This window comes from Gobio gobio (assembly GCF_949357685.1).
Source record: "Gobio gobio genome assembly, chromosome: 10".
In the NCBI taxonomy this organism is placed as follows: domain Eukaryota; kingdom Metazoa; phylum Chordata; class Actinopteri; order Cypriniformes; family Gobionidae; genus Gobio; species Gobio gobio.
Genome location: NC_137116.1, coordinates 37,820,355 through 37,846,285, shown reverse-complemented (window position 1 = coordinate 37,846,285; position 25,931 = coordinate 37,820,355). Strand labels below are relative to the sequence as shown.

Sequence of the window (25,931 nt, the reverse complement as noted above, 5' to 3'; positions counted from 1 at the left end):
ATGAATAAGCTGGTGTTTTCCAAAACAATGGCAAAATTCGCAATTAGGAGATATAAGCATTCAAAACTTAGAGTCTCTCACTTCCGTTAAAATGAATCACAGATTTTGATGACATCATCACAGACTTCATCTTCTCATCACATCTTCTGTCCAATCAAATGCTCTCTAGAATCTGAAGCGTCCCGCCCACTACACTATAAATAGACTCTGAAGGTGCATCTGAAATTGTTCAGTTGTTCACACATTTACTAATCTCTACATGTTGAATGGTACATAGCGCACTATATATATGCGATAGGAAACTATTCAGACATGTAATGCTTTCAGTTGAGGTGAATAAAGTCTGGTTTCACGTTAGTTTCACGCGCACTTCACACACACACACACACACACACACACACACACACACACACACACACACACACACACACACCAACGGCTCTAGTCTAAAGTTAGAGTAACGTTAGATACTCGAGAGCACAGAGTCGTTGCAGACAACAACTTATCGGACCCATTTAAATTCTGCACAGAATGCTGTATTTCAAAGCGATATGGAGGAGAATATGATGATAAACGGTTAGAGATTAGGAGGAAATTGGCTTTAGCAAACAGAAAGGCTCTAGTCAAACTGTGGTATTAAAGAAACGCTATTGGCTGTTTCAAAAAAGGGGAGGAACTGTTAACAGCTGGAGCCATTTCAGGGGAAATGACGTCAACACATTGAATAATTCTGCACATTTCAAAGAACGTCAGTGGGCCTTTAATATTCTTTTGGAAACCATGATACATTTTTTAAGGATTCTTTGAATAGAAAGTTCAAGATTTTTTTTTTTTTTAGTTTATATAACATTTAACATACATTTTGAAATGTATACACTGTAAAACATAAAAACGGAAAAATGTACTGGTGATTTTCTGCAGGACATTATTTCTGTAGTAATTTCCATTAACCCTTAAAACACAAACTAATGCAATGTGTAATTCAAAATACAGGTAAAACACCTGTAAAAAACTATTACGCAAAATTCCTTCATATTTATACAGTACATTGTGCCCTATTTATACAGACTTTTTTTTACAGTGTACATTTATTTATAATTTGGTATTTATAATGGTAAAACGTACACTGCCATTCTCCTGTTATAATAGTGCAGATTTGCATAAGCCTTTTAAACAAATCTCTGTTAGTTATGATTTTGCTTGATGTTCTCAAAATCCAGTTTGTTTCTTCAGAAACTTGTTGGCTAAAGTTTTTCTGCTCATTTGCACCATTTGAAATGTTGGAACAAAATATGAAAACACTGATTTTTTGTTGTTGTTTCCTATGAAATAATCAGTTAATCATTATTTATAACTCAGGAAATCATGAACTCATTACTTTAAATCAGAAATGTGAAACAAAGTTGCCGTACAGTAGTTGTGTGCCGATTAACTGACGACAATGCGTTGATGTTTTTTTTCTTTTTTTTTGAGGGTCGTAATTGAAAATCACTGCAATCGGCACATTCATCAAAAGCAAGATTTTAGGTTTGTTCATCTCTGAGAATAGGCTGGATTTAGAAATTAATTAGCACTCTATTATTTTCTGGACTGCAGACTGCAGTGAGACTAGAACAAAGAAAAGAACTGTGGTGAAATGAGAGTGAGAGCGAGAGAGAGACTGGAGCAGTCAAATGCTTGAAGTGGGCTGTAATTGTGGCCGAATTGTGTGTGTGTGTCTGTGAGAACTCTGCTTTTACTGACCTGTCCAGGGCATTGCAGTATGCTTTATCTGTAGGCGCTCTGAACACTTTGGGCTGGAGAAAAAGATTTGCAGCTGTGGATAACACCTGGAGCATTTTCTGCTTTGGCTTTTTGCTTGGCCTAGTTACTTTTGAGTTGGCTTAGATTATATTGTAAAAACTGTGCAGAGAACTGAACTATAAATTTAACTTTTAAATCCATTCAGATGGTTGTTCTGGACAAAATATGTCTTAGTTAATTAATTGTTGTGTTTTATCAAAAGCAGCTGTTCAGAATAATCAATGTTAGTAACTTAATTTTCTTAGTCATTTAATATAGTTAGTATGACCTCATTTTTCTTTACGGTAAACATGACTATTGAATTAAAAAACAATTTTGCCAAAAGTTATACTTTAGTTGGAAATTAAATTAGGTAAGAGTTGTTTCGTTAAATTTACTTTGGGACCAACCCTGTCCAAATCTGTTTGTAGCTGAAAATAGACATTTACTGGCAATATACAGTATATTATAACTTCTGTTTCAAATCCAGGGACTTGTCTCCATAGGCATCAAAGGCAGTTCCAGGCAGGCAACTTAATCATGCTCCCTACAAAGATACCTTATTTTGTCGAAATTTTAAAGCAGCATTACAGGTATCCTTTGTGGTGAAAACAATCCCGTAATGCAAATTACAAATATACTTGCAAATCATTCTATATTACAAGGTATAACTGAAATATATAAAAACTATTTTAATTTATTTGGACTATTTAAAATACTTTAAAAAAGGTAATACTGTAAAATATTATTTGTTTTCAAAATATTTAGAATGTTAAAATATTCTGTGATGGCAAAGCTGAATGTTTCTTGGAGCATCACAATATTAATATTGCATTGCGTTCATTTTAAATCTATAGTGACACCCTATAGTTACAACCTATATAGATATAGACACTTTATATCAGTAACTTAAGATGCTGTTTTAGAAGGCAGCTCCCTATGTAGTCAGCAAGATAGCTCACTAGGTTTTGAAACCAAGCCATTGATGTACAGTATCTAGGGCTGGAACAAGTTATTTTTTCAATAGTTTAATCTATCGATTCATTTTTTCGATTAATCAAATCTGAGAATTATTTTTTCCGTTTAATTTTTTTTCTTTCCCCTGAATAGTTGATTAATCCTTTGGTTAATTTACCAATAGATAATAAGCAGTAATTTACCAATAAATAATTAACCCTAACTAATCTGTGAATTCACTTTTACCTAATTATATTATTTATCACAAAAGATCAGTGTAGGCCTAATTACATACCTGCAAAATATATATGCATGTATGTATGTGTGTGTATATATGTATATGTATGTATGTATGGTATGTATGTATGTATGTATGTATGAACACTGAGTGTCACGTGTGCTTCAGTGTGTGTGTGTGTGTGGTTAATGAAACCGCGCATCTGCGCCATACATTCACACAGAGATGCGCAAATCATCCAGGATTGATATTTAAATAATCTTTTTGCACTTAGTTAGTCTGGATCCCTGCGCTTAGATAAACGCGGAAGCGACTGTAAGCAGCTGTCTATTTTTGGGTACTGAATATATTCGGTTCTACCAGTACTACAGAAATGCAGGTATCATCACATTGTTTTTTTATTTTTATCAGCAAATGTTGTCTTTTCCCTTTATTTTCTTGTCAGAGTGCAGCAACATGCTTCGTTTAAATGTTAAAATCCCAAAAAAGAGTTTGCAGTACTGTAATAAGGAAAGGCGTTTAACGTTACTATGGCTGCGTTCACAGTCACTTTTGTGGATTTACAGCAGAAACTTGTGAATCCAGTGTGAACCATGAAATGTTTTGTTCAGTCAGGAGATTAAAGTAGCTGCTTGAAATGTTCATTCAGCTGTATGATCAAATCGCTGAAGCCACAACTGCATTCTAACTAACCATAGTGGTAACATAGCAACAGTGTCAAACATGGCGGTGTTCAGAAAACCGTGAACGTTTACCACGATTGACAGTGTACAATTAAATGAGTCCAATCGAGGCGCAAGTTCATCCATTTAAATATTTTAAATAACCAACAACAGTGTTAAATGCTCTGTAACCGGTTGCAGAGAGTATGTTTGAGCCGCGTGAAAAATATGAGACTGACAACCGTATTCTAGTGCTGTGTAAAATTTCATTGTAATAGTCCAAATACTTGTCGTTTTTGAGGTAAGAGAGCCCCGGGATGTTTTATTTATTTTCAGATGCTCCTGCATAGAAGTTGTGCTGCTGTGGTTTGTCATTTCGTTTTTACAGAGTGGCAGAGCACCATTTTGTTCGGTCTCTGTTTAAGAAATTTCCACTTTAGATCGAGCTCAATATTTTTGTAATAACGGCTGATTTTTTCAGCATGCCCGTGAGCCGCCATCATTGGGGAACATAAATCTATGCATTCCACACAAATTGACTAATTACGCCGACACCTATTGAAATAAAGCAGATACCTTTTCTCTTGGAGACATTCTCGTAGTTATGTTAGATGTGTAATAAGAACAGTTTAAGGAGCATCACAGTATATGCATAAGTAGTACGAACGATGGAAAATCAGATTCTTGATCGTCATTTAATGGTGGGTATGTTTATGGGAGATTATGTCAGGGGATACAGAATGATAAATGGTTTATATCTACAATCCTACACCATGTTTAATCACCAGACGCAAGTAGAAGATCTCAATGCTCATTGAAACAGAAAATGTTTGTGCATTTCCTCTCAGCATCGTTCTCCAACTGCTCAGGGCCAATTTTCATCTGGACTATATTAGATACACTCTCCCTCTAATTATGTTTCTAGTAAAAAATAAAAACAAATTACAGAGATTTGGAGTTATTTCTTCATGGAGAGATGCTTATTAAGTTCACATTATAGACACTCAAAGAAGGTAAATGAATGTGTGAGGTTTTATTGCGTCAGTATTTTATTTATTGTCCTCGAGCACATCATTAGCCCAATATATCACTGCAGAACACTGTTTGTTGAAGTGGGCAGAGCTGCTGAGGACGTTATTTACCCCAGGATGCCTCTGCCTCTTACAGTAGGAAATGACAGAACATTTACAGTTTTGAACAAGCAAGGCCGGATAATGCAAGGTCCTGTGAGTGTCTGGAGAACATGCCTCACTGGAGGCCCTGTTTTTGCAATTGCAAGATATCAGCACTCCAGCTTTTTGGTTCCGAAAAAAACTGTATCAAGAAATCATATAATTTTTGAAGCAGTTTAGTTCCCATTTAATGTTGTCATTATTGTTGTCCTTATTGATACTTGTTTTTGTGACCCTGATTTAAACAAAAATGAAAATTAGAGTTATGTCAAAAAAGTCCTGGCTCTTCCAAGCTTTACAATGGCAGTGAATTGTTGTTTTAGTTTTTTAAAATCCATAAAACTGCATCTATCCATCATATAACTGCTCCACACGGCTCCGGGGGGTTAATAAAGGCCTTCAGAAGCGAAGTGGCGCGTTTGTGTAAGAAAAATATCCATATTTAAAACTTTATAGACTAAAATAACTAACGTCCGGCGGATTGCCGTATGCAGTTCGACTTACAGCAAAAGAGTAACCCCTGACATGTATATGTATAGTAGCATCTCTCAAGCTTTGACGCCTCTCGTGGATAGGGCTGGGCAACAAACTCAAGCCCCTCTCCTCTTATATTGAAATCATCCGCCATTTCTCTTTAAAAATTCTTGTTTTAGACTCTAATTCATGATCAGTGTTTTGTTTTGCTCTATTCTCTGCGTTCCTGCGTTCGTCAATACACATGCTCAGGGGTTACTTTTTCGCTGTAAATCGATGCATGCGGCAATCCGCCGGAAGTTAGTTATTTTAGTCTATAAAGTTTTAAATATGGATATTTTTCTTACACAAACGCGCTTCACTTCAGAAGGCCTTTATAAGACCTACCTGAAAAACTACCTGATGCTGTCATTTGAAGACTGCACTGATTCAATATAATTGTGCGTTTTCTCTCTCAACTGTTTACGTTAACTTAAGACATAAATGACTGTTTACTTGCTTATACATGGTCACTTTGACACACAGGTATGTATATTTAACCGATCACACCCAATTAGGCGGCAGAAAGCACTCGTTCAGTTCTCATGTGCTCTTCATGTTGCACATCTCTCAGACAACGCTGAGAAAAGCGTGTGCTGTGCATATAATGAAATTAGTTATCTTTCGCTGATAATTGCCCTTCAGCGGTATAAAATCACCTGTTTTTAAACCGCATTGCTTAAAAATGCATGCAAACGATAAGCTTTTGTGACGGCGCAGCACAGCAACGTCACATGAGCGTAACCGCGATAGAGATTGTAGTCCAAAATCTCTACCACGTGACAAAATTCTACCGTTAATCATGTCTACTGGTATATCGCCAGTCTTATTTTGCAAGAATATTTCTGCCTGAAGTCAAATATTTATTTTGTCTCACCTTTTTACTCCAAACAAAGTTTTCCTTATATTCAATTCAACATTACATTTGGACTTCACTATGCTACACAATAAGTTTTTGTTTGAACATTTTGTTCAGAATACAATGTTAATTTGTTAAAACAATTTTATTTGGCATTTTTAATCATATTTGCCTTAATTTAAGCTCTCTGTAATGACCACATAATGAGTAATTGTATTACCAATTTGAAAAATAAAGAGACCGTTAAAGAGGTGTTAATGCTGGTGGTGGAGTGAGGATCATTTTTCATTCTTCATTTTTTTCACATTCTGCTAACCTTCACTGGCAAATGTTCGAGCGCCATTCATCTATATGTCTCAATTTTACATCTGTAGTGGCTTGTTTCAGCATTTATCTCAGCTCGAAGCCCACTGGCAGCTAGAGGTCCCATCGGCCCAGTCCATAATCTGTCCTTGAGAACCAGTCGAGGGTCTCTGAGGGAGTGAGGGAAATGAAGGCAATCATTAGAAATTTGAAAAGAACGTCCTCCTTTGATACAGCATGATTTGATCAACTTTGCATATCCCCGTCACGGGAAATGAAGCTGTCGGCTTGCTTCCAGGAACACCACTTTCATGTTGAGAAGGATGTCTCTGTGCCCCCTACCTATAGTTAGATGTGGCACCCTATCCGTGGTCATTCCCCACTCAGCATTGCTAATTGATGCAGCATCTTGCTGACTGTTATCTGTGTGTGTGCACTCTCATGTGTCCAGGCTCGGCCTGGCTCTGTGCCCAGAGATGAGACTGCATATCCATCACCACTCTATAGTGAGCGACTATGGCCAGCTGAGAGACCAGATCTGCACCTCTCCTCCCCTCCCCCTGTCAGTGGACAGATTCAGGACACCTCAGGTTCATTAGTCACACCAAAGTAGGGCAGGTGCAGTGTGAGTTGCCTCTCCTAGATCTATCAGAGGCTCGGGGTGAGGCGTGACACACTCAAACACCACAAGCACCACTTCTGTATAGGCCAGGGTCTTTCCTGCTCTCTAGCTTAATGCGATGGGACACCGGCAGATAAGCGTTTGGGTTCTTCTGTCGTGTTCTGTGACTATATCAGCTCTTAGATACTGAGGGCCAAAGCCCTCTGAATCTGATATAACAATTTACTGATGCGTTAATGGAAATAGCTACAGCATAAATATTAATGAACAAGTCCTTTGCAATCTGCACATTCACAAATGCCTCGAGGTGCATGGTTGCAATGTTTTGCCGACAAATACAGATAATTAATATGCAGAACAGGAAAATCTGATAAGAATAAATTGTCTTTGTTTTTAATGTGAAGCGTCTTCAATGAGACAAGCCACCCACACACTTTCACATTAAAATACACTCGTACTATACACTGAGTAATCTGTTGTTGTGAATCTTTGGATTGACAGCGATTTTTAGATTTTTTGGTCTTCAATTGAATTCAAAAGCATTCTTTTTAATTTGATTCAGTCACATTTTTAAATACATTTATAAGCTTTAATGGATTTTATAGAATGGTAAAAAAAATTATATTCGTTTCATGTTTTCTATTAGATTCAAAATGTTAACAGCAATTTGATTCAGTCACAATTTTAAATGCATTCATAAGCTTTCATTGAAAAATTAGTATCATTCTATAAAATCAATTACATTCACGTTGACATTTTCCTGTTCCTGTTCACGACCATTTAAACATTTGTGGTCGGTAAGTTTTTATTTTTATTTTAAATAAGTCTCTTTAATCAGAAGTAAAGCAAAAACAGTAATGTTGTGAAACACAGTTACAATTTAAAGGTGCAGTGTGTAGTATTTATGAGGATCTATTGACAGAAATTCAATATAATATACATAACTATGTTGTCAGTGATGTATAAAGTATAACCTATAACTAAAAAGTATAAAATATAACCTTATAAATAAAGATTAGCCAGGAATTTTTTTTATATAACTCTGATTGTATTCGTCTGAAAGAAGAAAGTCACATACACCTAGCATGTATTGAGGGTCAGTGTTGGGAAGGATGCTTTCAAAACGTATTTTGTTACAGAATACATGCCCAAAAATGTAATTTGTAACGTATTCCGTTACATTACTCAATCTGAATAACGTATTCTGAATACTTGGATTACTTCCACATTGAATTGGATTTTATAAGTGTGGGAATGCGGCCATCAAATCCTGCTTACTAAACATATATTATATTATAAAATATTCAGCTAACATGGGTAGCACCGGCGGTGAGTAGCAGCGTATGTGAATGCTGTTTTACGTGAATATTATGACACGAGTTAAGCACAAAGCTTTATTTACAAAATAAATAATAGGTTTGCAAGTAAATGTTAATCGCAGCCATGGAAACAAATGGATTCATGCCGAACGAGAGAGGGAGGCTTTGTGAGGTGAGCCAAATTTAAGCTTTGCTTGCGTTTTGCGATCTGGTCACCCAATTTTCCACGAATTTAACAATAGGCTTACTCCATTTTATTCTGGACATGGAATCTCTTATTTTTTTCCCCAAATCTTCATTTACGTCTCACAGGGGATTAAATGTTTCTTCCTTTTGTTTGCTTTTAATTAGGAGTATATTTGCATCATTTACTGTGGTAAAGTAGAAAATGGTGTAGGACAGATCAATTTTACTTCAAATTCTATTTAACATAGTTTGTGCTTTATTAGACTTAAAGTGCGTCAAGTTTATATACCAACTATTTATATTGTAACTCTAATGGAATACAGTTACTCATAATTTGTATTCTGAATACGTAACGCCGGTACATGTATTTCGTTACTCCCCATCACTGTTGAGGGTGAGTAAATCATGGGGTCATTTTCATTTTTGGCTGAACTATCCCTTTAAAGTAACTGTTTTCTATTTGAATGTATTCTAAAATGTAACCTATTGGCAAATGCATCCTTTCTGAATTTTTTCCAAAAAGAAACAACATATTTTACTAACCCCAGACCATTGAACGGTAATGTATAGGTTTTTGTTGCTTATGATATGATGTAAGAATAAATTCATAAGCAACATTGCATTCTTGCTTTTGTTACATTTGGTTTTTAATTTTAAACTAGTGTAACAATGGTTTTATATTTGCCCTTTTATTAAACATTAGAAAGTGTTTACTATATTTATAACTTGTATAAATTTGAATTAAATTAACATCTACACCAAATTTTTTCACTTTGATAAAAAAAATAAAAAAAATATCAAAGTGAAAAAATATGTTGTAGATGTTAATTTTATTCAAATTTATATCAAAAAATGTAACTGGCGCAATGTATCACTTGTAAGCGTTTTGAACTGCAAGTGGTATTACACTTTCTGCGCAAGTTGAATATGGAAGGCAGTCTGGTGGAAGATAGATATTTTACTTAATAAAGTTTTAAATATGGATATTTTTTTACAAACCCCCATCGATTCGCTTCAGAAGGCCTTTATTAACCCCCCTGTAGCCGTGTGGCACTGCCATTTATAAAGCTTTGGTCAGGATATTTAGCATCAGGATATGGCTTGAGGGTGAGGAAATCATGAGGTAATTTTCATGGTTTCATTTTATAATGAACTAATCCTTTAATGCAGTTTAAACTAAACAGACGTGAGGTGATGTGCATGCACGAGGAACACCTGTCCTCATGTCTTTTTCTCTCTCCTGCACCACTCAATGGTCTGTCAGTAGGTACACTAGTGGTAATTAATAAGGGCCGTGTGTTAAACCGGACTGACGTGTTTGTGAGTAGCCGGTGGCAGGGGCCCTGACTGTAGAGCCCTCAAGGTGAGTTAGATATGAGACGGGCGTCCACAGGGCCATTCTTCCCTTCACTCACAGAGTCACGGCGAGTGACATTTGACAGCTCTGCTCAGGAGAGCCGGGAAGGACAGAGTGTTCTCTGCTTTCCTATATTGAGTGCTTGGCACCATGCAAAAGCTTGATGCTTGGGCTTATTTTGGAACGGTTTTATTGGCAGAGAGAAAAAAATAAATTGCCAGATTTGGTCTGAAGTCATTATTAACTCTTCATATTTTGAAATTGTGTAATCTTTATATCAGCTGTTTTGTATTTTTAGTCATTTCTAGTGAAAATAATCTAACAAAAACAAATTTGGCTAAAGTTGTTCAAGCTCACAGAGTACTATAATGATGACTGAACAATGATATCTGGAAACTTTTTGAAAATGTTTCTTGTAGCGTGCCCCCAACCACCCCCCTCCATTGCAGCTGAACAGGAAGGAGAGCTTTCTTCAGAATTGCCACAGGAAGAGTAAACAATACAAGACAGCCTGAATTTATGGTGGATTTTAAAGATGCATTTTCGTCCAGACAGTGTAGGCTTTGTGATGGCCCTACGGCCCTTAAAGAGAGAAGAACGAATGAGTGTGTGTGTGTCTGACGCGGATGTAGGGTGTACTGGTGTGAGAAATGAGGTGCTGTGAAGTAGGCAAGCCCTCCAGCAGTCCGTGTACTACTGATAAGAGATGAGGGCCTCGGGGAAATGTAGTGGGTCAGACAACAGTTTTCACAGGTGTGTTAGGGAGGAAAGCATAAGCCCACACTCCAATAATGCTTGCCATGAAATGGCTTTTATTCAATCCTATATACAAACACTGCACTCATTCAAAAAACATTGGTAAATACAGATGGTACTGAGAACATTTATCTTTCTTCATGAAATATTCAAACTTGAATTGCCTCATTAAAAAATAATTACGGTTGTCTGCTTTGGCAAACTTGAAAAACTTCCACTTTGAGGAAGACGATTTAAATAGTAAAGGCTGGCGATGATGATGTGAAACTTTCGATTAAGCAGTGTCACACCAGCAAGCTGTTGCATTCACTACCTCAATATACTTTCATATTCAATACTAAATATATAGATGAAATCTGGTCAGGTTTGGGCAAAATTCAGAATCAAGTAATTGCCTTGGAATTTTAATTGACCTACTGTTGAAATTTAAATGAGTAAAGAGCGAGAGTTCCCATCTAGTTTTTCTGTGGCCTTGGTTCTAGAAGAATATTTTTCATTGATTTGTCCCATAGGGATTTAAAAAAAAGCCTTTGTTAAAGTTATAATCCATGAACCAAACCAACCACCTATGAGGTGAATCACAGCATTACAAACTTTAATTTGATGCAACAAAGGGTATTCAAATCTGACAAAAACACAACAGTGAAAGACTGCTGTGTGCATAATTTAATGAGGGAAAGAGCAACAATCCTATGAAGTAGCATGAATGACAAATTACATAAATGGAGAAATTTAAAAATGATGATGTATATAAAAAACAGTATACTTCATGTTTATTGCAAAATATGCATATATAAAAACATTTAAGTAGTTGTAGGGAGAATTACTTTATAATGTCAGTTTTCAATGTTTTATAAAAGTGGGAGTGCGCTAAAGATTTGTTTGTTTTCGATTCTCTAATTAGTGCAGATTTCTTTGCGGAATCACGGGTAATGTTTTTCACCAGGAGTTCCACTGTTAAATACAATTATTTAAGAAATAAGTTGAAATAATGTGGGCTGAGGGCTTTAATAAAAGCATATAGCCTCAACTAACAACCTTGTAGTTCACAGTAGGTCTTTCTTTAACAGTTTAGGGGCCAGGGGGCGTATTACAGAAACATCTTAACTTTAGAATCCTATCTTATCTGTTTGGTAACCATGGCAATTTCAGTTAGGACCGCATTTAGGACAAAGGCTATTACAGAATGACATTTCTTAAATGAATAATATTATCTTAACTATGGATAGGAAACGGCATTACAGAAGCATCCTAACTCGACAAAAAAATCCTAAAAGCTGTCTTAACTTTAGGACAACCCCACTGGTGCGACCAACATACAGAGGCCAACGAGCCGTCACAGAGCATTACCGGTCGTTCTTCATCTGGTGTAAAGTTGGTTTGACGCTGGACGTTCGATATTCGCAAATTTAAGGACCATCTCAGAAATATGTTGGTACCAATGTCGTATGTAATTTTAAACTTCACTAGCATTTGAACCGAATATGTAAAATGTGTGCATCATAGTGGACACCTAGACGAACACTTTACAGTTGGTTTTGATACTGTAAGTCATTCTGTTCAAATGCTATTGAAGTTAGAAATATCTTGGTACCAATGTGGTATGTATCTTTAGAGACAGTCCCTAAATTTGCATATCGAACGTCTAATAACGTCAAACCAACTTTATGCCAGTTCATTCTTGAAGTGACTAACGCGTTTTATTTTTTTTTGCAAAAGGCGATGTATAAAACAGGCTTTAACTTTTCAACGGAGCTTATCAAAATGTCATTTTCTGCATAAAATTTCAAGTTCTGAATTAAAAGCAAGCCATTGTTTCTCCATTTTGATTTCAGGTTTACCTTCGAAGCAGTTTCCGCGTTGTTGGTTGCTTGGTAACAGACCTGACAGTTGATTACCGAACTCGATGGAACGGTTTAAGATTTCCTAACTACAAATAAAATGAGATTTTGTAAGATAGGATAAGAATCTTAAATCAAGTTAAGATTTGCTTCTGTAATACGAAATTATGAAAAATAAGATAAGACCTAAGATAGAAAGTTTCTGTAATACGCCCCCAGATTTACTAACCGCTTGTCAGTGCAAGCCCTCTTTTGGTGTTAGACTACTGTCAGGATTTACTAAAGGCAAGTGATGAAAAGGCATGGGCAGTTATTTTTGCGGCTGAATACGGAAGGCGGTCTGGCATAAGCTAGATATTTTACTTTAAAAAGTTTTAAATATGGATAGTTTTCTTACACAAACCCATCGATTTGCTTCAATAGGCCTTTATTTATTGGTCATTATGGAAAAGACCCGACTGCATCTGTTCTTTAATGTTCGCAATGTCAGTAGATCATTCGCAGAACTTTCCGCTCCTTTTGGTGCTTTTATGGGATTGCGCTCTGAAGCCAATTTGCCCTGTTTAGTAAATCTGACCCAAAAAATTATTGTAAAAGTAAAAAAAAAAAATCCCTTATGAAGAGAATGAATGGGATCTTTGCTTCTGGAACCCGTATTTCAAAGAGTATTTTATTCTGAGAAATGCAGTGTTCGTCCTCCCTGGTTCACAAAAGGTATTTAATTACATTTGATGAAATGTAGGAGCTAAATACACTTTTCTATAAGTGTTTAAAATGTATGAAAATAAGTTTCAAATGCCAAAGCTTTATCAAGACTTTATTTAAGGCATTCTCAATTCTGAATGGTGCAGAATACTGCATGGTGTGTGTGTGCAACTGCAAATGTGATACTTTTATGCAGTTCATATTGAACAACTTGCAAAACTGGCCAATCAGTTGATGTACTCCGCTCTGCTTCCATACAGTACCACTCACACCCTCTGGTCCAGGATGCTGTGATTAGGAATGGGGTGATTGCCACAATTGTGACACAAATGTCAGGACATGTCAAAACACCATCATGGCCCAGAAAACACCTCAGACCCCAAAGGGTTAAACAGTGAAATGTCCCAGTGCTGTTGGACTAAACATCAGCACTCTTGGAATGCTGTTCAGCCAATCTGATTAGAGGAACTGTAACAGTTCTGTAATTTGCAGTTTAACCATGTAAATGTTGTTTCTGCGTCTTTTAATTGAACATGTACGTTTGGAATCTTCTCACCTAGGCCCTACACACATTAAGTCCGGTTAGTGTGATAGGACTTCCTCTGTTGTGTCATCACAGGTGACTTATTTGGCTCGAGGATGTGTATCCTCATATACTTTCACACCTGACATAAAAGTCTGGGACTGGGCCATGCAGAACAGGTCATCACATCGATTTTAGCTCGAGTCCTCAGCCCGGCTCGACATTTGCAGCCATGAGTGGATGACACTTTACCTCTCCACAGAGTGACACCGGACCAAATGGATGCCAGCGGACAAGATACAGAAAGCAATACAGCCCGAGGGCTCTCAGACCTTTGGCACCATGAATCATGTTCAGCCTCCACACCACCATCACCCCAGATGGAGTGAAACTGCATCATGCCAGGTTGCTTATGGCCTGCTCGGCTCAGAAAGTCTTACAAAAGACTGTTATTTTTGTCCGTTGCACTGTGGGACAGCAAATCTCTGCGAAAGTTTTGGTCTGGAGAGGCTGGTTGAATTGATCCAGCTGGAACGTAAGGAGCTGGTAGGTTTCCTCAATTGCTTTGTGCGTTTCGTCATGTTGATTCAAAGTCAGCTCATGACACTTATGTGACATATGTTGTTGTGGGAAGCCACACATAAACTTACTTCATGGAGCTGACGGTCCTTAAACAGGCAGCTGCGGCTTTACGATACACCCAGGCAGTTGCAACAATCTCATCAGCTTTTGAAGACATCTGCCACCTTATCTGATAGAAACTCAATTTATGATTTTTTTTTTTTTTCATCTCTTTTGCTCTCACTTGGATTTTTTTTTCCATCCGCATCTTGATATATATTTCCCGTTATTGTTTATCCAGGTCCTGTGCTGTCAGAGAGAACAAGACAAGGACTGTAAAGAATCTTATCTTCCCTAAAGCTGACAGCTGTTGGAGGGCCTCAATAGGGGGGAAAGTCTTTGAAGTGTGCTCAGTTACTCCACACATCAAATCCAGCCTCCATCATGCCTCATCATCTAGGAACAAGGCTCACACGAAACTCGCTGAACGGAGCTCCCCACCCCGCACGCCCGCTCTTACATTCTTTCAACTCCTTTTGTTTCTCTTTCACATCTTCACTGTCTCAGCTTTTTTTTTTCTCTCTGTGCCACCATCCATTTTGTTTTTATATTTTTGGGAGCCTCTTTTTCAGCCCTCAAATATCGATCAGTCTTTCTCAACCGATCACGGTTTCAGCACACATGAATCTGTGGTGTCTTTTTTTTTTTTGTAGCTGACATTTCTTTCTCTTAATTCCATTGCAGAGGAGCAGTGATCTATGTATGGGTCAGGATGCTAAACGATAAGTCAGTTTGTGAGTTCAACTAGGTTATCTAGATTTCTTTTTTTTTGTCTGTTTGTTTTTGGCAAGGGGATAAGCAAGGAGTTGCAACTTCTCAGAAGGAATTTTTAGCGTGCTGAGAGCACCTTATGCTTTAATGTGCTGTCAAAAGGCCTGTCAAAAACGCGTCTGTAACAAATCTATCAACTTGAACAAGAACTTTCTGGGCAACTACTATCAGAATTCAGATCATTAGCTGTTTGCAATATTTGTGCTATTATGCATAAGTCACAGGGCTTTTTTTAATTAACTTTTTATTATTTTTTACAATACAAGGTTGTGGTTAAGCGTGTTTGAGGTTTTGTTGAATATCAGTCCGTTCTTGCCATTTTTAGATTCAACCTTCTCTTTTTTTTTTATGGAGATACACCGTATATTGTGAGTGACCATATTAATTAATTCTTCTTTTACATTTTTAATTTACATTCAACTATTAGTTTATATAAACGACTTCCATTCAAAAGTTTTTGATCAAAAGATTTTTGTTTTGTTTTAAAGGAGTTCATATTTTATTAAATTGATCAAGAGTGACGAAAGACATTTACAATGTTACAAAAGATTTCGATTTCATACAGTTCTATTGAAATTATTATTTATCAAAGAATCCTGAAAAAAAAGTCTCACGGTTTCCACAAAAATATTGTTAATCATGATGAAGAAGAATACTACTATTTTTACTGTATTTTTGATTTTAAGTAAATTCTGTCCTGGTTAGCATAAGAGACTTTTTTTTAAAAAACATTTTAAAAATCTTAATGACTGCAAACTTTTGATCAGCAGTGTACATATGCAGATGGATTTTTATGGATGGTGTGTACAACGTTGCAGTCTTCTTTTGAACGATTCTGATATCAGACAATCTTATTTACAAATCGTATGTCCACCAAAACGTGTGTAGCCATCTGAAAACGCCAGGCACTCCACTGAAAACGCCTAGCTGTGGACGCTTGAGAGCGCTTTGGCGGCACAACGTTTTTTCAGTTAAGATGCTTTGCTTGCTATGATACGGAATGTCCACGGTTGTGTTACTAGCATCTCATTTCACAGGTAGTTTGCTTCTGTATTGTTTCTATACAAAAAAAATGAGTACAATGTAAAGTATTTTTTCTGGCTCTTGTTTTAAATAATTTGTTCTGTTAACTTTGTCATCTGTTGACGTTGTACAAGCAGAATGTGGTGGTTGGTTGGTGTTGTATTTGTCCCGCCCCTCCTCAACTGTGATTGGATGGCTGTGTGATGAGCGCTGCATTTTACCATAGACAGTGCAAAAATATGGACGTAGTGTCCGTGATGTCACCCATAGGGTTCTGAAGAGCAATTTTGAAGCGTAAAGTCGGCCATTGCCATCTTGGCAGTGCGTCACTCCCGCATAACTGAAATTGGGCAAAGAGACGGGATGTGGGCAGAGCTGAGTTGATGTTATGAATAACAAACAGCAGAAAACGGCTATCCACCTGTCACTCAAGGCTGTAAACATGTTTTTTTGCTGCTGTAAAGTTGGGCATTTTAACATGGAGCTCAATGAGATTCTGGTCCCTTTTGGAGCCTGTCTCTAGCGGCCAGTCGATGAATTGCAGTTTAAGTCATTTCCATATTGGCTTCAAGTGAAACTGGCAGAGGTTGCCGCTTGCATTTTATCCAAAGTGGAACATTCTTCAACTCTCGGTGACCGGTAAAAAATGCAGAGCGCTTAGCTCTCAGTGCCTCGTCATGCTGCTGCTGTTTTAAAAACGCGGCGCTCCCGTTGAAAACAATTTGGAAAATATGCTAGGTGGACACACACAGCCTTACCCTGGTAACTAGCAGCCAATATAGTAACACTATAACTTTTTTTTTTAATATATATATATATACTCTTTACTACGAACTAGATCATGTCGACAGCTCCATTGACTTTAATAATTGATTTGTTTTAAATAATGAAAATCTGTATTTTTTCACATCCTTACAGAGCTCATGTGTCAAAGCATGGCACAAGGTGCTGAGGAAGAGTGGCAGTCGTTGTAGCCCATGAGCTCATTAAATGCATTCAGGGGCGGTTCGTAATCAGCCGCTGCCGAGGAGGACAGCCATTTGTCTTTAAGCACCCTCCGACTGTGGCACTTCATCTACTCTCGCTTTCTCTTTCTTTCCCTCTCTCTCTCTTTCTGAAAGCCACTCTTCATCATCTTAACTTAGGCTCAGACGGATGGAGTTTCAAGAAGTGCGAGCAGACAACATGCACCTCTGCCCCTCAATGGCTGAATATAGAGCCTGGAAGACAATGACAAAAGATAGCAGCATGCTTTGCTCCAAAATGCGCTTAATTGTTTCCCATCGCTTTGTTGTTGTCTGATTGAGAGTGATTACAAAGGTGCGTTTCGGTGTATTTAACGCAAGTTACCTTCGTAAAGATGAATAAGACAAGCCTACTCTTCTAAATGCAATCTCACCACACCGTTTCAGAGTTGAAACTGCGGTGTTCCTTTTTCATCATGTTTATTTGAGAAAACCTCTGAGATTCATAGTGTCTATTTATTTTACATGATTCCAAGAAAAAAAATAAACAACAAAGAAGTGCATTCTTGTCTATCGAGACTGACGAGAAGTGCCGTGAAATTGTTTTCTCTCCCCAAACATATTATTTTTTCGGAGAATATGAGAGTGAGCCATGCTTGCTTGAGTGGATTTTTTTTATGTAATACATAACTAGATATTTGTACTCTGCGCTCAGTTATCAGTCCAGTACTATACATAATACACAAGGATTACTGTCCGTTGCCTGCGGCTTAGACAGCGTGGCTCTTCGCAACAGTTGCTTGTTGCGCACGCGTGCGTGAGTGTGTATGTGTGTGTTTGTAGGTGTGCTGAAGTGTGGAAAATGAGTAGGCTGAATCCTGATACTTCCAGCCTACTGCATATAATCAGCCGAAGGGCTTTTAACAGAAGCGTGCCATTAGCACAGGACCAGCTTCTTCACAGGCTAATAAAGACCCAAATGGATTACGACCGTTAAATCAGTCTGATTTACTCCGGTTGCTGTTTTTCCACCAGATGACACTGTAGTTGTGTATGTGTGTGCATTCCTGGCCTTTTTCCAGTGCAGGTACCAAACTTCTCCCTCTCTCTGTCACCATCTGATGCATTTATGTCTGCTAGGGCCTGAATTTGTACTGTGAATGCCGCAGAGCGCGTACTTGAGAGGACACAGACATTGTAAATCCAAGCTGCGGTTCCCAAACACCCGCTGCTTAGCATGGTGTCTGTAAACTTGCCCAATGGATGGATGCATAAAATGACAGATGCAAAAGTGTGTTTTTTGCAGATACAAAAAAGTGGATCAGAATATGAAAAAGTGCAAAATAGGCTGGTAGTATAAATAAAAATTGTACAAAATAGTAAATTATTTGTAAATCTTATTTGTACAGAAAGAAATATTGAACTAAAGAACAGTAAATAAAATAAATATTGAAAGAAACAAATAAATAAAATGTTAGTGCATCATCTTTTCCATTCTCATTCATTTATGTAATATAGAGTCGCAATAAACATTAGAATAACAAGGACAAGGCCAAAAATAGAAAGGCACAACATTTTTGTATTTATTTTAAAATTTTAAGTAATAATAATAGTAAACATTACAGCATAAATGTTAAAAGGGCACAATTTAAAAAGAAAATAAGAGTTCGTAGTTCAAAGAAAAGTACTTAAAGAATAGTTCAAAAGTTTAATAAAATTTTTAAATATTAAATGAAATGTACAGCTCAAGACAAAAATAATTCAGACAGACAATGTGATATATAACTGAAAGAATACTTACCAGTTAACATTAAAATGTCCTATTAAAATCCCACCATCTAACATTACATATGGAAGAATGCAAAGCTTGTTGCTTTAAAAACCTATTTAAATCCGATGTTGGCTTTGGTTGTGCTGTTTGTGAACCGAAACTGCAGAATTGATTGTTTGTGAGCTTGTTTTAAGGAAATAAGGTTGCATCCTGGCATTACTTGGAAGTGTAAATGTAGTATGAAGGTAAACAATGTCATTTCACAGAGTAAATGATAAAATAAGATTAGGACCTGCGGGATGCATGTCCCCTTTCTCACCTGCATTGGCATGTGAGTCTCTCAACGCCTTGCATGGATTCTGCCCCATAATGTACGAATTCAATTACAGACTCTATTTTAAATTCAATTTCACGTCACAGCTGAAGTTCCCACATTAGCCACATCACACTTAATTAGGTTTTCTCACTTTGCGAAATGCCGATTAGCATCAAGTATTACTTTCTGGCTGCCAGCTCAGTCTGACTTACAAGTTGAGTTACAGCATGAATCAAACAATCACTCTCGAGTTTGCAGCTAATTTCTTTTTCATGCGCAATATTTCCCCTGTACTCATTCAGCATTGTGAGTAATAGAAGGGCCAGTTATGTAAGGAAGAGGCAGTGTTGTGTGCGAAATGAACAGGTGGCTCAAACTCCTCAGCACAGGCTTTTTCTCGTGCCACCTCCCCACAATGTGTGCCTTTGGCCTCCTCTTCCTAAAAAAGGCAAAGTTCCAGTTGGTCTGGAAACAATTAGAAAAGGTTCTAGACTGCCAAGGAAGCTTTGTCAAAATGTCAGCAAATTAAGTGGCTTAATTTTCTCTCACTTTCCCATCTTTTGTTTCGACAGGCAATCCTTCCAAGTCGACCTACAGGCCAAAACAGCAACATTCCCAGCAGCAGCAGCCTCACAAGGGAGCGAAGGGTGGCGCGATCGCTCGCTGCAGACCAGCACAGTCGACCATGTGAAGAGAGGCCTTGCAGCAATGGCGGAGGAGGAGTGCGGGAGCTGGTACGAAGAGCTGAAGGTGGGCAGTCCATGTCTGAGGCACCCGGGCCACGGAAGACCGAGCACCCGGGGCCGTCTCAGATCCCTCGTGTGGTGGCCGGCAGCAGCGTGAGCCTCCCCAGCAAGGCCAGTCCCTCGCGCAGCCTGTCCTCGGACAGTGAGCGTGGACTGCGAAGCGAGCGAGGGCCTATTCCCAGGCTTCAGTCCAACTTTACCGGCCGCCTGGGTCAGCCGCCCCGTGGCCCTCTGTCTTTACACATGTACAGCCGAAAGAACGTCTTCCTACAGCACTCGATCCATACAGCTGAACTGCAGGCCCTTGCTCAGCAGGACGGTTGAAAACACACACACGTGTCACACGCACAGTGACACATGCCTCAGATGGATATGAACTCTTGGTGCAGTTCCTCAGTGACCGCGAGTACCTTCAGACCCACGTGCACTCAGTTACATTCAAGGCTATTTTTCCTCTAAAACCTCAAACGAACTTGGACCGCACACCGAGACTCTTATTATCCTTTGTGGGGTTAAACTCATCATCTATATTAAGTGTCAAATCCAGTCCGTTGTCTGCACTACTTAAACCTTCTGAAGAAATAGTATATGCTGCTCCGATAAGTACTTTAGATTAACGGTCCACTAATGCGAGTTTTACTCGCAACACTATCACATTGTACAGTTCTGCTAATATGCTAGAGAGGATGTCTGCGGTTTTGCATTCCATTATATCTCTGAAAGATATTCAGGGTCCAACATTAACACTCGACAAGCCCTATATTCAAGTAAAAAAGGTTTTGGCAAGTTAATTTAACCAGTTGGCCGGAAATTCTATCGGGAACTATAACATTACATGGTTTAAATTATATTGTAAGAATGCTAATCTGACCTTCGCTGCTTTAAATGATCAATTTAAGTGACCGACATACGAACAGTCTATTAAAACCTAAAGTTTTTCTCATTTATTGCAAGAACTCCATTTGGTCACACACTACCTTTCAAAAGTTTGGGGTTGGAAAGATTTTTTTAAAAGATGTTTGAAAGATGTCTCTAATGCTCATCAAGACTGCGTTTATTTGGTAGAATATGTGATAGTAATATTGTGAAAAAATATTACAATTTAAAATAATTGTTTTGTCACACAAGAATAAATTATAAAAATGAATAAATAAATAATTTTAGTGACCCCAAACTTTTGAACGGTGTGTGCGGTTTATTTCGCTCAATATTACTCATTAAACCAGTCATAAGCCAACATAATTTAAATATGACGAATAAATTTGTGTTTTTGTGGAAAAAATACAACTTCATGAGAATACAAATAATTTATGGCTGGTAGGTTTTCTCAGTTCACCCACTAAAAAGTTAATTTTGGACCCTGTAGAATCCTCATTAAACATTTTAAGTTTAAACAAACCCATTTTTACTCCAATTCTTAGACTCCAAATTATAGACTGGCTTGTTAGATTACACCCAATTAGTAGTGATGTTTATAATATTAGTTCGCACAAATAGCCCAGCACGTTGTTTTGCACCAGCAAACATGACACTGAAGACCCATGCATATATTGCCAAATCAATCCTCAGTTGAAGAGAGGGCATTGAAACACTTGCTGCCGGTTGAGAATTACTCACGTGTTGTCAGACCCCTTTTAGGGAGTGTAACACTCATTAGCCTCTTCTAATTGCAAGCTAATCTTTCTCTTTTTTTCGACTATTTTGCTGCGAACAAAAAAATGAAAGCTAAAAAAGATTTCTGCGCTGAATCTAAGATGAAATAGATTTGACAGCCTTGGTGGAAAGATTCAGCTGGAATAGTAAACACTTGGACGGATCTAAAGGCAGCTGGACTTCAAGAAAGAAATAACCTTCATTTGTCAAAAAGAAGTAGAGATCTCCTTTTAGAGAAATTAACTACATTATTACATTTGACATAGATGAGACTTTGGATTTCCTTTATAAAAAAGGCAGATACATTTAATTAAACTTTGATAACTTCAATACATTTAAAACTGCCATAGACAGCCTCATACGGAGCAGTCTTAGGAGGTTGAAACGAGGAATGGCCTCTTTTTAGCAGCGTTGGGACAACGTTAAGGTAACATTGGGACAGTGTTGACCCGGCTTTGCGGATCATGAGCTCAAGCAAGGACGCATGGAGGAGAAGGAAACCCTGAAGAAACGCAGTCCCATCCATCCAGCAGGTCTGCTCCCTGAGGTCCACTGCTCCAATTTCAGCAATCTGTTGGGAACATCATCACTTCCTCGCTCTCTCTCTATCTCCTTCTTCTTCCCAGACCTACTTCCAGCTCTCTGTGTGATCAGGCTCAGGGAGAGTGATGCTTTAGTGTGGTCTCACCACTATACGCTCCGATCCTGAAAATGCACTCCAAAAACTGAAATGTGTTCGTGTTCAGGGTCCAGAATTAACATTCGATGTGTAAATTCAAGTGTTAAATGTGAGTTAAAATTGGCTTTGACATAAAAGTTGGTGTTGGTGACAGTGGTAATTTAATTGGGAAATAATTATTAGGGATGAGCACCCAAAATGAAAATACTGATGGAAAAAAGACATTAATAATGAATCATTAATAAATAATAATAAAAATTGCAACAAAAAAAAGGTCCATAAGATATATTTATTGCCAGTAAATCATCTTAATTGATTCATCCTTGGGTTAATTCTGGACCCTGTATTTCAGAGTGACCTAAGGAGTGCAGACTTTTGTTAGACAGCCAATTTGAGACAATTCAGCTCTCGATAACTGCGGTCAGCAATACTGTTTAAATTCTGTGTGGGTGCCAGTTTGTGACTGGTGAATGTTAAATGCGTGTTCCCAGAGGCAGGAATTGTCCTTGTTCCTTCCAGAGCCTCCCTTGTGTCTTTGACACATGACTTTAAACCACACGTTTGAGCCATGATGCTTGAAGGACGGACGTTTAAACGGACTTGAATATGCAAGATCATGGGTAGGGTCGGTGCAAGAACGGGAGCTCATGGATCTCAAGTGACTCAGTCATTAACATGACTATATGTGCCATCACATTTCTGAACTGAATACTTCAACGTTGAATAGATATTTATTTGGCCTTATTTATTAAGTGATATTGTGAAACGACTATCACCTTTAGGCTTTTTTTTTTGTCTGTCTGGTATCGATGCGTATACAATTGTCTTTGTTACGGATTCTGATGATATGCGAAATCATCTCTTGCATCATTTTGTTTTCCTCAGTATGTACAGGGTTCGCATAACAATGGCACTTTTAAGAGATTTAAACGATAATAAGATTTGAAATGACCTTTATCTGTATCTTTTCTCTCGCTGGTGGTTTTCATGATAAAGTTCTGATTTTCACTGAATGTAATATATTAATTCATTAAAGACAGATGTTTAAAAAAAAAAAAAAAGGTTCGATACATGTAAGACCTAGTTTTTGTTATTTGGTTGGATGTTTTCCCAGCACTGCACCATCAGTACACCTGCTCCTTGATGTTTGACATCATTTTTAATGGAAGAGGAGAGTACACTGTAAGCAATATTATTGTTTACCATCATCATCTCCGGAAACTAGGCAGGAAAATGCTATTGCTTTGATGGCCTGCAGTGGTCTAAAGCGAGCACTTTCTCTGGCCTGTCCTTGCCTCTTGGTGAAAAGGTAAAATGGATGTCATCCTTCTCAAAACGTCCTCTGGAAATTGCTTATTGTGTTTGCTTTAGTGTATTGCATCAGACTATATGGCTCAAAAGGCTGTGTGAACTTCACATGGTCCCTGTCTAAATCACTCCCTTTGTCTGATTTCTGTTCAGGCTTCACAGTCTACTTCAACTGTCCAGGTTTCACATCACGTACCGTTGCTCCTCTTAGTCATCCATAACAAGTTTTCTCCAGCTAAAAGGAGGGAGACCGTCAACTTCTGGGCAAAAGTAATTGCACTGCTCCACGGGGAGGAAAACCGGTACCGTAGAACTCTGGGAATGACAAGTTTTTGTTGTCTTGATGTGGGAGTGGGCAGACTTTGATGCACAGAGGTGTATTTTTTCTGTCGCTGCTCATCTATGTCTTCATAAATTTGATGTGGTTATGTATGACATCTGTGTGTGAAATTCTCAAAAATATTCTCCAGGATTGTTTGTTTCCACTGTTGCCAGGGCTGATTTTCCACGGGCTTTTTTTTAAATGTTTTTTTTTTCATATATATTTTTTTGGTTAATCAATCTTCATTTCTATATGGTGTGAAATGGTAGGGATAGTTCACCCAATAATTGAAAATACATGTCATCATTTAGAGTGTTTTCATACCTTGGAGCAATTGATTCGGAACCTGGTGTGTTTTCATGTAGGCATATACAGTATGAACATGGCAGTCACACTTGGATCAGCACCAGAAAGATCGTATGAACTGGAGATCTGACTATAGAATCAATTAATAAGGTGAGTTGACAAGTCATATATTCTGTATGCTGACAACATTGAGCATAATTTATCTTTGGAGCAAGTGTGCCATCCTCAGTTATTGAGTCTTCTGAGAAAAAAGGTGGTTGTCAGTACTATAAATACATACACACACACACACACACGTATATATGCCACTTTTAGCAGCAATTACTTGAAGTAATCGTTTTTGGTATGACTTTATCAGTCTCTCGCATCGTTCTGGAGGAATTTTGGCCCGTTCTTCTTTACAACGTTGCTTAAGTTCACTGAAGTTTGCAGGCATTTGTTTATGCACAGGTCTCTTAAGGTCCCGCCGCAACATTTCTGTCGTGTTGAGGTCTGGACTTTGACTGGGTCAGTGCAAAACCTTGATTCTTTTCTTTTTCAGCCATTCTGGTGTAGGTTTGCTGATGTTATTGGGATCATTGTCCTGTTGCATGACCCAATTTTCAGCCAAGCTTTAGCTGTTGGACAGATGGCATCACGTTTGAATCTAGAATAATTCGGTATACAAAGGAGTTCATGGTCGACTCAAAGACTGCAAGATGCCCAGGTCCTGCTGCAAAACAAGTCCAAATCATCAACCCTAATCTCCTCACTGTAGAATGATGGACTTGTTTGAAAATGTCCGCATAACCCTTCCTAGATTGATGCATCTAAGATCATTGCTGACTTCCGTCCTTGGCATTGTGTTAAAACACACCTGAATGCTCCAGAACTTCTGCTTTTATAGAGGTGATCACGCTTTCTGATTTGCAGCGCCTGACTGCTACTTTCCCCTTTTAATTCTTATAGAAGCAGTAAGGGTGTACTTAATTTGTCATCCATAGCTTCTCCATTTTAGCCTAGATTTTGCTAAATAAACACTGACACAGTGTAATATGCCATGTGTTGTCGTTCATCTGAGGTTGTATTTAGCTCATTTTAAGACCTGCCAAGGACCAGATGATTTTTATGATGTCCTGATACCGAAGACCATAAAATTCAATAGGGTGTCCTTTCTTTTTCACTTGCTGTATATGTAATTTATTTAGGATTGATGAGCATGTTTTCCCAGAGGATTCATTAAAAGATGAGATTTTACGTTTCTGTTTACATTCATTGTGTGGAAGTGACCTACATTCCTTACAATTTCTCCTTTTGTATTCCACGGAAGAAAGGACATCATATGCGTTGGATTGGGAATGACCAGATGCTACTTTTGATATCATTGTGCTCGTCTATGTCCAAAACGCTTGAGGCCTGTGGCCTGCCAATAAGAGTACCCATGCTGAGTTGATGCCCCCCAAACTCACAGAAGGTCGTAGTGGGCCAACAACTGTGACTGCTGCCCACTGCACCCCACTGGCATGCCCATCTCCCTGTGGTGCCCGGAGCGATGCCCTCTACTCTCACCCTTCCCAGACACACTGGCATGCTGAGCCATTCTTGGAAGCAAGAAGAGACAGGCTTGCCAGCTTACTTTTCCCACAGGGTGTTGCATTCTCTCCAACAACTGTAGA

At 38.1% G+C, this 25,931-nt stretch overlaps 1 protein-coding gene across 4 annotated transcripts in view; it reads left to right on the top strand.

The window, feature by feature from the left end:
- ccser1 (coiled-coil serine-rich protein 1) overlaps positions 1-23,386 on the top strand; it is a 99,527-nt gene extending 76,141 nt beyond the window's left edge. For 3 of the 4 annotated variants that reach the window (XM_079827221.1, XM_079827222.1, XM_079827219.1), the window contains one exon: positions 19,835-23,386. Coding sequence is in view for 2 of the 4 variants with exons in the window: in XM_079827219.1 (XP_079683345.1) it covers positions 19,835-20,332 (498 nt within the window). In the remaining 2 variants the exon portion in view is untranslated. The remainder of the gene's footprint in view (positions 1-19,834) is intronic. The other variant, XM_079827220.1, reaches the window with a different exon arrangement.
- The last annotated feature ends 2,545 nt before the right edge of the window (positions 23,387-25,931 follow it).